Raw genomic sequence first — 10971 nt, forward strand, 5'->3', positions numbered from 1 at the left:
GGCATTTGGCCCCTTTTTCCCCTCCCGGACGGCCCGCGGTCCCTGAGGGAGTTTGACCCCTGACGGAGTTCGGTGCCTTTTTCCTCTCACGAGCAGCGGGCAGTCCCTGAGGGTGTTTGACTCCTTTTTCCCCTCACGAGAGCGGGCGGTCCCTGAGGGCATTTGGCTCCTTTTTCCCCTCACGGGCGGCCCACTGTCCCTGAGGGAGTTTGACTCCCTTTTCCCCTCAGGAGCAGCGGGCGGTCCCTGAAGGAGTTTGGCCCCTGAGGGGTTTTGGTGCCTTTCTCCCCTCACGAGCAGCGAGCGGTCCCTGAGGGGGTTTGACCCCTTTTTCTCCTCACGAACATCGGGGCGGTTCCTGAGGGTTTGGCTCCTTTTCCCCCTCAGGAACAGCGAGCGGTCGCTGAGGGGTTTTGGCTCCCTTTTCCCCTCACGAGCAGAAGGCAGTCCCTGAGAGGGTTTGGTGCCTTTTCCCCTCAAGAGCAGCGGGCGGTCCCTGAGAGGGTTTGGTGCCTTTTCCCCTCACGAGCAGCGGGCGGTCCCTGAGGGAGTTTGGATCCTGAGGGTTTGGCTCCTTTTTCCCCTCACGAACAGCGAGCGGTCCCTGAAGCCCCCCGGGCTGCCATGAGGCCACAGGAAAACGCTGCGGGGTCGTGTCCGAGCCCGAATATTATCCCATAAAAACAGCGCTGGAGTCAGGTCTATCTGTGCTGGGGGATCCTGGTCTGTGCAGAATGTGGGGCCGAAATGGCTCTTTGGGATTTTCAGAGGCCGTTGAATGGAGCAGGACGAGCTCTGAGGGAAGGTGCCGATGTGAGGGACAATGTCAGATGGAACGGCTGGGAAGGCAACCAGATGGACCCCGGATAATAAATATGTTAACTGTCAACTAAATCAGCCTGACCTACTCAAAACATTCTGCTGCTGAATCACACAGGATTATAAATTGCCCAGTAGTCTGGAAGGAGTGGAATTGTCCAGAATTCCTTGCAGAAATCATCAAAAACCCTCACAAATATCAAACAAGGGTGAGGCTTGTGGCTCTGAGGGTGTGAGGTGTTCCAGACCTCAGCATTCAGCTTAAAGAGCCTTTCACGCTGAAAATGATCAAAGTGACTGAATTAAATATGATAACTTCCACAGTGAAACTTGAAAGTTTGATGTTGAATGTTTGACATTGAAATGGAGTGTTTGGCATTGAAATGCTCTCACGTGGCCAATAAGATATTTCTAGAGATTCATGAGGGAGAATTTGGGTGGATCTGAAGGAAAGCCAAGGAGGATGGTACCTGCCTAACCCAAAAGGCTGGTAGAAGGTGAAAAGAAGAAAAACTAACTGGGCGTGGGTTGCTGCAAGTTGGATCCATTTTTCTTGATGCCAGTTCCACTGAGTTTGTTTTCATGCTTAAATAAACTTATTTTTATGAGCAAATAAAGAGACCGAGCTCTGCCCTCATCTGCTTAAACTCTGCTGACTGTACCCACAATGGACATTTGTTGGCATCCAGCAGAATAATCTGTGACTTCAATTTGGTATTAAAGCAAGAGTTTAAAAGATTCCTCAGCCAGCAAAATATGTCACACTAGCTCACCAGCTTCACTGAGGCAGGAAAAGGTAAAGAAAAGGTGAGAAAATATTTGTAAGAGGTGAAAACCTGTTTTTCCCCTGCCTTTGACCAGGTTTCCCCCTAGTTTCATACATTCACTTCTAGTTATTAATAACATGGTTTTGTTGATAGTGTAAATTGCATTTAATGTTAAATTAAAAATTGAAATGTTGAAATATTTATTAAATATTTTTAAATTTAACTTTCATTTTTTAATTGGAATAATTTTAAATGTGTTAATTTTTAAAACTGAATTGTTCATTATGGTGTTCAAGTAAATTTATGGACACTCACATTCCATACTAATAGTTCTAAATCACTATATATTTTCAAAGCCACCAGTGTATTTCCTACTTTGTTTTATTCCCTCTTTTTTTTTTTTTTTTTGACTGTGCTCTTTGTCTCAATTCCATCTTGTGATAGTGAAAGGTTTTGCCAGCATACACATTTTAATATCCTGTACAATATATAAGTAGTTTTACTGATTTAATGGAATTGTTTATACTGCACCGTGCTCACCAGGGGGGGATGTAAAAACTAATTCTTACCCAACCGTTTTAATTACCAGCAGTTTCATAAGCTCTGGAACGAGGACAGGCATTCACTGGGAAGTAGGTTGAGACAATAAAACTTGTTTTTACATCAGCCATTTGCAGGTGCTGGTTGGCAGAGGCTCAGCTGGTCTGGATTTAATTAGAACCACAGAGATGAATTTTCTGCCACAGTACTAAGCTTCAGTGTTAATCTGTTTTAAATTCCTAAAAATGAGGGTGAGATATTATTTTGATGCTCATGTGGGGTTCACACTGACACTTGTGGAAGTTTACTACCTTGTGAACAAAAGAGAGTTCTAAACATTTAAAGAGATGGAATTTGTGAATAATGCAAAAATAGATACTTACTGAAAGGGGTGAAAACTTAGTTAAAACCAGAATGCACTTGAACCAGGTAGCAGAAGCTACTGAAGTCAGCATCAGGAAGTCTCATGTGAAGAGAATAGCCAGGGTGACTGGATTTACTAGGAAAAAAAGAAAGTTTTGTAGCAGGAGGACACCCACATGTTATGGTAAAGATTCTGACAGAATTTGTGTCTTTCTAATTGCAGAGAGGATCTTAGAAAACACTTGTTACATTACTACAGATTTTCCTATCTGCAACTTGTATTTTGCATTTCTCTTCTTTCCACTTAAGGAGAAGACATTGACACACACAAAATATGCACGGACAAACTCCATTTTGATACTTTTTTTATTGTAGCACTATCATTTACTTTGGTAAATTTGTATCCCTGTTTAAAGTGCCTTAAAGCAATTAAAACTTAGTTTAAATTCAAGTATTGTAAAATTTACAGAGTCTAAGCACAAAAAAAAAAGCTGCATAGTGAAATTACTGGAGCAGGCTGATACATTCAGGATGCCAAGTACTCAATGGTAACATCAGCTCATGATTCAGGGTGAGGAGAGTTAGCGAGTTTGATACAGTACAGACAGGATGGGGCAATATGGATGCATTGTTCTTACCATGAACAAAGGACAGAAGCATAAATTAACTCTGAAGGAATCTGCAGTATCACTTCTGTACACATGCCATGAGTAATAAGGCAGGTACTGACACTGGAATCAATCCTTAAATGCTGCTCCAATCCAGCAAATCTGGGTTTCCCAGACTCTGAGCCCCAGCACTCAGTGGGAACTGTGACATCCATCCTCTCCAGAGTCCTCACAAACAATCATTCCTCACAAACAATCATTCTTGTCTTCATACAATCTTGTTTGAGTCTTTGAAATTTATCCTGTAAGGTTTTAAAGAAGGTTGGCTGTTCCTCTGTGTACTGGTGCAGGGTTTGTGTTGGGGTTTGTGTTGGGGTCTGGTTGAATTGTACTTTGAATTTGTAGCCCTTATTTTGCCCAGTTAATTTGAAGTAGTAACAGTTGTACCCTGGTGTGACAGTGACTGGATCAACAGCATCACTTACCTGTAGTGTTTGTCAGGAGAGGAATTTGTTGAAGATATTTTAATGCACATTGTTATAATAAACAAAATTAATGGAATACCAGTTCAAATGGTTGACTTCTCCCATTTGAACAATTAGAGAGCAATTTCATTTGCCTTGGCTAAGAGACTTGTAGTACAGGTATGTGTGGACACGTAAGAAAATGATTTTTCAGGGGAAATTACTGCTTCAAAATCAGTTGAACAATATGGCTAAAATCTTACTGGATTGTAACAACGCTTTTAAAACGGATGTATAAGGATGTAAAGGCATTTTTGCTCAGTTATTGCCTGAAAAAAAGGAATTTAAAAATAGCCACTTTTAAAAGAAAACTTTTTGTTAGTAGTTCATGTATTTTAAGAATATTTTGTATGTAATTTTTGCTGTTAGAAAGTATTATTTTAAAATATATTTCTAGAAGTATGACAGCTGTGATATAAATTATTGCAAGGATTCACCAGTCATTATATGAATGGAATACTGAATAATTAAGAGAAGCAAATACTCATTCTCATTTTTGGAAAGAGAAAACAAGTTCTCTTTTACAAAGGCAGAATATGTCAAACTATAAAGTTCTAGTTTAATTTTTGTAATATTTGGTGAAATTCTACAAAACAAGAACAATGAGAAAATGAAAGGGCTGCACCCAGAGTATAAAACCAGTAAAAGTTGGGTTTCTTGGAACTGGAACCCCCTTGCTCTTCACCCTTTCTTTTAAAGGATTTATGTGGTTTTATTGTATTGATCCAAGTGCTTGGTAAAATGTTGTGGTTGTAGCAGACAGCAGCCAAGGGAGTCCATCTACAGTTCATTTCTGTTGTGGATGCTCTTTGAGGGAATTGGCTGAGGTTAAGGTTTGATGGATGGGATGCTGCAGGATCTCCTCATCACCAGCCTCACTTCAATGTCAGGGAGAGTTTTCTTTTTTGTGTGCAAACACCCGTCCTCTGTGGCTGCCAGGTGGAGATCAAAACGCAAGGAAACGGATTTTTTCCTTAAGCGAGGGTTGTCCTTAAAGAAAGAACCTTCCCATTCCTTAATAACTTCATCCACTTTTTCTGTCCTGAAACAATAAAGAAAATGTATTTATGGTTTTTAGGCTATATTGGTAATCTATCTTTTAAACTGCTTTTAAAACAGAGAGAGAAATGGCATCATAAAGAGTTATTTTCTGTGGTGCTGAGATACCAGAGGTGTCTTTTTTTTACAGGTTCATTCAGAGAAGCTAAATAAAGGGTGAGGGTTCATTATGTTCTTGTTTTTGTACTTTTAGGTAGACATGGCTACAAAAACTCTGCTCCAAATACGTTAGGCAGTTTGTTTCCAAGGAGAAAGATTGGAATCCAAGCTCAAAAATTTTGCAAGAAACCTCAGTACTGTGGTGGGCAGGACAGAATTCTTGCATCTGAAAACCTTCAGAATAGGGAGGAGAAAATCGAGTTTAGACTCAAACCTCAGAATGTGGAGCTATATTACATTAAAGAGAGAAAAGGGCAGAAGTAAAATAGGGAGAATTAAAAAGCCAGCTGATCCAGGAATATTGAGGCAAACAAATCCTGTTGATTCATTTCTCTGTGTGTGTCAGAATTCAGATCTGAAAGCCAGGCTCTGGGGCCTCACCCAGCTGAGAACGCTGCACCTGGCAGAGTAGCTCCCTCCAGATCTGTGTGTGATGAACAAAACCCGTGCACAAAAATAAACGTCACCTACGGGGTGTGTCTGGTGGACCGTTGATTTTTTCAGCAGCTGATTATGGTTTAGTGTTAGGAATGGCACACTGCAGTGTGTTTAAAGGTAACATTAAATTAGTCTACAAAAAAGCTTAAAAAAAATAAAATGGGGCAATCCAATATTATTAAAGTAATTTCAGGTGAATAACACATCCTAACAGACTTTCACATGCCTACTTGGGTGCCAGGCTCTCCCTCCCCTGTTTGGGGAAACGTAGGAGTTTCCAAGGAGCAAGTTGGAGCAGCTGAGCCTGAATTTATGTGCATAAATATGCCCCAGAGGGACTTCCCAAATGTGGTCTGGGCTCTTTGCTTTCAGCCTTTGCGAGATGAATTATTCATAGTTTCATTCTTAACAGAAATAGAAATTACAAATCAGAAGCACCAGCATGGTATTGTTTGCTTATGAAGCCAATGCTAATAAAAAGAACTTTTAAATGTAATGTATTGTTAAACACTGCCATTGAGTGCACCTTCAGGAGCTCTCACTGTGTTCCTGGAGCTCCTGGGCTCTGTGGGCACGATAGAACAGATACCAAATAACGGAAAATTCAAAGCTTCTGAAACGGAACCTCCACCCTCTACTTCCAATTGTTATTTTGTGAAATTCCTGTTTCTCTTACTGTACAGTGCCATGAGCTTCAGCACTTTCCTTCATGATATTTCCATCTAGGATTGCTTGTTTTGTCATCAGTTCCACCTTCTTTGGTTTGTGCTTCTTTACACCCTCTGTAAAAGAACATGCAGGTGTAGAGTGAGCATGCAGAAGGGCAGAGGCAGTTCACAGGACCTGGAGGTATTTCCCATACATTGGAAAAGGTCCTTTTTTAATATTCAGGAATTTATCAGTTGTGAACAGTTAGGGCCAAAATCCCTTAGGGAGAAACTCACCTGAAGGCAGTGTAAAGGTGATCTTGCTAGTGCTGGGCTTTTTGTCATCCTTCTGGGCAGGTATTGAGCAATGGAACCTGTAAAAAAAAATTATTACAGGCATCTGATGCTACTGAATTACTTGTAATTCCTGGCTTGCACGAGAAGTTTTGTTTGATGGTGGTAACTGTTTGCTGGGATTTCTCATTCTGAGCACAGAACTGGAGGAAGTTACTGACAAAATCTGTGCAGTTCCTGCAGGGCTCTGACTGGTCTGAGACTTGGATTCCCTGCCCAGCACTTCACATGTGTGTGGCCCTGCACACTCTGAGACCTGGGGCCACAGGACCTACAGTGACCTGCAGGACCCCAGTGACCAACAGCACTCCCAGTGACCTGCAGGACCCCAGTGACCCCCAGTGACCCTCAGTGACCTTCAGTGAGCACCAGAAACTCCACGGTCAGCGAAGCTACCTTACAATGAAACCTTTTCTAAGATTTTATACTGTAATTTTTTAATGTTTAATTCATGTACAGTTATTTCACGATTACAAGCCACACTGAGTATAAGCTGCACTTCCAGGTGCCAGCAACTTTTCATTCTTTGTCCATAATAAGCTGCACCTGATTATAAGCTGCAAATTACAATACAGAGTGTGATAAAAGGTATCTGTTCTATCACCATCTGTTGAGGGTGGGGGCAGTGATCCTTGTCTCCATGGCAGATATTCTGCTAATGGGTCATCCATTGAAACCAGGCAGGGCAGTGTTCTTTATCTCATGGGATATCTCCTGTTCATGGCCATGGTTTATAAACCAGGCAGGGCAGTGTTCTTTATCTCCATGGGATATCTCCTGTTAATGGCCATGTTTATAAACCAGCCAGGGCAGTGTTCTTTATCTTTTCACAACCCATCCTTCCTCCAGCCAGTCATTTTCTGCTCATGGCCATTGAGTCCCACTGTGGGACTGATAAAATTACTGCATCCCATTGGGAGTTGCTCCAGCCAGGGGGAAGAGCCCAACATTTCTTACCAAGATAAAAACAGAGGTTTTGGGACACTAAGGGAGCCCCTTTCTCCACTGGACTCCAGAGGAAAACCGGATTTCTCCACATCACCACTGGAGCTTGGGAGGGAAACTGCACCTTGTACAGGAGCACTGCTCCAGCTGAGCCACATCTGTCACTGCAGGAGGATGCAGCCACCATGGGATGGGACTGCTGCCAACACCCTGCCTGACGGGTGTCAGGTTGTACTCTGACTGTGTCAGGGTTTGGGGTTTGTTCTTTGTAGTGCTGTATTTCTATTTTAATTTCCCTAGAAAAGAACTGTTATTCCTAATTCCCATATTTTTGCCTGAAAGCCCCTTGATTTCAAAATTATAATAATTTGGAGGGAGGGGGTTTACATTCTCCATTTCAAAGAGAAGCTCCTGCCTTTCTCAGCAGACATCTGTCCTCCAAACTAAAACAACTTTTTGTTCTTTTTTTATATATAAGCCACACCTGATTATAAGCCGCACTTTTGGGTTCGGACCAAAATTTTAGTCAAAATCGTGCAGCTTATAATGGTGAAATTTCTGTATTTACAATTCTGATTGAGACCTTCAGAAATGAAGACAAATTTGAGATCTTTTTCTCTAAGCAGCGAGTACCTGCTCTCTTCTTGCTCCAGCAGACTGCGATACGTCGCTATCTCCTCCTCCAGCTTCATCCTTGTGTTCAGGAGAATTTCGTGCTCTCGAAGCTGTTTCTCAATTCCCCTTCTCACTTCCAGCAACTCTTTCTCCAAGCATTCAATCTCACCTTCCAAATTTTGGAGCTGCATGTGGTACTGCTGCTCCGTGGCCCGCAGCGAACGTTCCAAACCCTTTTCCTGTGAAATTCAAGTAATATTTTAAGATTTGGAAAGTTTATGTGCAAAGATGTTACACACAAACATATTTGAATGAACAAACTGTATTTTTAGATCAGTTCTTGTAAGATTATTCTTTAAGAACAGGAGTAAAGCTTTCAAGGTAATACATTGGCTGAGAAATTTTCCAATAAAATCTGTGGAATTTAAGATGAGATGAAAGCGTAGCCACGTCTTACACAGCAATCCACTGCCTTGAGTTCACAGATCTCTGATTTTGCAGTTAAACAATGTGCAGGTCAGTGCTGCATGAAGTGTCTGTGTGCTCTTGCAGCTTTTCTGTACTGCTGAATTGAGCAAACAGCTGACATTTTATCACGAATGAATTTCTAAATCTGGTCCACACATTAAGAAAAGGTCATAAACATGCTATGAATTGGTAAGGCAGGAGCTTGGTGGGGGGAGTATATGTGCTTGGGAGGTGTAAAACAGGACACCACGTGTGTCTGGAGCAGCAGATCCTGCTCCAGAGCATGTGCTGGGTCAGTGTGTGTGAGCAAAGGCTCTGTGAGCAGCTGCAGCCCCCCAAAGCTGAGCAAAGTTCCTGTGCTGCATTTCTGCTCTATGGTGGCTCTGACTGTCACAGAACTTGACTGTGGGATAGTTTACATCAAGGACAAGACTTCTTTTTTCTCTGAGATTTCATTTCTGGCTCTTACCACAGCGTGGAGGGACTCGATTTCGATCTGCATGTGGTGCCACTGCCGTCGGGCTTCGCACAGTTCTGCTCTGGCTGCCTTTAGTGCTTCTGCATCTTTGTCCATTCTTTTACTTGTACCTTCTTCTAACTACAGGGGAGGGACAAAAGATAATATTAAAAATACTGAGATAACAATAATAGATTGCCACATAAAAATGTCTGGTTGGAATTTTTGTGAGAGTTGTATAAATGTGTGAAAGCTCACAGGGAGGAGTTAAAATTTTCTGTACTGTGTGGAGGGAAAGGCCTTATCCCACTGTGTTTGATGGGATGTGGTTGGCCACATCTCTATCCCTGGCACCTTTGTCCTAGAGGAATTCTCATACAAATTACCCAGTTGTAGTGAGACCTTACTCACCTCTGGAGTAAAGGGGCTTAGAGGAGGTGCAGATGGTTCAAGCTTCCAAGTTTGAATAAAATGCTTTGATTTTAATGCATTTTTTATTTCAGGGTTTTGGGTTTTTTAAAATCACCCCTGATCATGTGTGGGGTCATTTTAGATTGAGACTTATCTTTGATTTTGATAGTATGTTCCTCCATGTAACTTCCAGAACGATTGTTTGGCTTGCAAAAGTTTTTTTTCCTTTTTTGATTCTGAGTTTCCCTGCAGGTGGTGAAGCTGCCGTAAGCCCTTGAAACAGCACTTGCACTTTTGCATATTTTACTGCTTTATACAGGTTCTTATGTTGACATTGACTCTATGAAAAGAATCTCTTTAATTCAGGTCTTATGAACTGAAAAATAAGGGTTTTGTTCCCCTGTACACACCGACCTATTGCAACTTTACCAGATAATAATTTTTGCGAAAAATCTAGATTTGCTTATCCTCGTGTGAACCCCCAATGTTCTTTTCTTCCCCTTTCTTGCCTGGGTACTGCAGAATTTGTGTGACAGGATGAAACCAATGTGCACTGGCTGCTTTTTGCCAACACAAAGATAAACTTGGCTTCCCTGTGGGTGTGCAGGTGCCGAGTGTCTGGCACTGCTGGTGGATCAGCCAGGCTGCAGCAGCGTCTGGCCTGTCCTTAAAACAAACCTCTGGGATTCCTGCAATACCTGGGTACAAGGTGACAGAATACCTGATTCCCCCTCAATTTCTTTATATTTGATGGCTCAAAATTGTTTTGCCATTTGATTTCAGTTGGCTTTAGAGCTGTTTGTATGTAAATCCCTAAGAGCAGCATTGTGTGTTGGTAACATTTAATCAAGCTGTATGAGAGAACAACTGATATTTTTTACTGTGAGCAATAGAAAATAGTTCCTGCAAAGGTACAGTGTACTTTACTAGAGGGCTAAAAATGACAAAGATTGCTGTATATAAAAGGATTCTCTTCAGGATTCTTTTTTCCTCTGAGGTAACTACATGGAGCTAGAGGTTACCCTGTACAGCCTATGTCATCATCCCTAAAATCCCAGCAATAGCCCGGCTGCAGGGACAGAAAAGCATCCTGATGAATTACACAGCATTCGTTCAGCGTGAATCCATCCCCTTAACAAAATCCATTTCCGATTCTCCTAGTGCACATCTTACTGCGGTAAAATGCACATCCCTTCCCCGAAAATCTGCTGCATTGAAAGGAATTACTGTACCTCACAGAGGCTGCGGGAGGAACTGTACGGCCAGGGAATGGCTCCGTACCCTGCAAGGTGTGTGGCTGTGAGGAGGCATTACCTGCGTCCTTGCTGAGCTGACGGTCTTTATCTGATTTCGGGTGATGAGCGATTCATACTTTGCCCTGATCTCTCGGCGGAGCCGAGCCGGCTCCATCCTCCTCCTCCTCCTCCTCCCATCCTCCCCGGCTGCCGGCTCGGCTGCCGGCGGCGCGGGGCTGCGGCCGCGGGGCTGTTAAAGCGGCAGCGGCTCATTTCGGGCAGCGCGGGGGGCTCCGAGCCTGCCAGCCCGTCCTGGCAGCAGCTTGGTGCACCAGAGGATAGCACTGCAAGAATTATTCCTAAATTGTGTGGCGAAATGAATGTATCGATGTCTTCATGGTTTTGTTACGCTGTAACTGTGGGGTTTTATAACCTCTGAAATGTGAGGGTAAGAGAGAGAAAGCAAAGGATAAAGCTGCAGCTGCCCGGTATGAGGTGCTGTGGCAAGAGGACATGGAAGGACAGAGCCTCCCAAATGCACAGCTGGGCTGCTGGCAGGTGC

The 10971-nt window shown here is 42.8% G+C and overlaps 1 protein-coding gene across 2 annotated transcripts; it reads right to left on the reverse strand.

Annotated features, from left to right (window-relative positions):
* Positions 1-2837: 2837 nt before the first annotated feature.
* Positions 2838-10648, reverse strand: KRT222 (keratin 222). Of its 2 annotated transcripts, none has more exons than XM_033079225.2 (6): positions 10489-10648; positions 8776-8904; positions 7857-8077; positions 6222-6298; positions 5954-6059; positions 2838-4663 (listed from the first exon to the last, which is right to left on the reverse strand). In XM_033079225.2, exons 1-6 carry the CDS (start codon positions 10582-10584, stop codon positions 4450-4452), a joined length of 843 nt encoding a protein of 280 aa, XP_032935116.1. In that variant the 5' UTR covers positions 10585-10648; the 3' UTR covers positions 2838-4449. The 2 variants fall into 2 exon arrangements, with proteins under 2 accessions (XP_032935116.1, XP_032935117.1); XM_033079226.2 differs by having other exon boundaries at positions 10407-10492.
* Positions 10649-10971: the final 323 nt, after the last annotated feature.

The sequence above is a fragment of the Catharus ustulatus genome, chromosome 23 (assembly GCF_009819885.2).
Source record: "Catharus ustulatus isolate bCatUst1 chromosome 23, bCatUst1.pri.v2, whole genome shotgun sequence".
Classification (NCBI taxonomy): domain Eukaryota; kingdom Metazoa; phylum Chordata; class Aves; order Passeriformes; family Turdidae; genus Catharus; species Catharus ustulatus.

Coding starts and splice junctions, on each gene's coding strand:
- KRT222 (XM_033079225.2), bottom strand. CDS start 10,584: ATGGAGCCGGCTCGGCTCCGCCGAGAGATCAGGGCAAAGTATGAATCG. Junction 8,078..8,775: donor TCGAGTCCCTCCACGCTGTG/GTAAGAGCCAGA, acceptor TGAATTTCACAG/GAAAAGGGTTTGGAACGTTC. Junction 6,299..7,856: donor CTGGAGCAAGAAGAGAGCAG/GTACTCGCTGCT, acceptor TTTTTTTTACAG/GTTCCATTGCTCAATACCTG.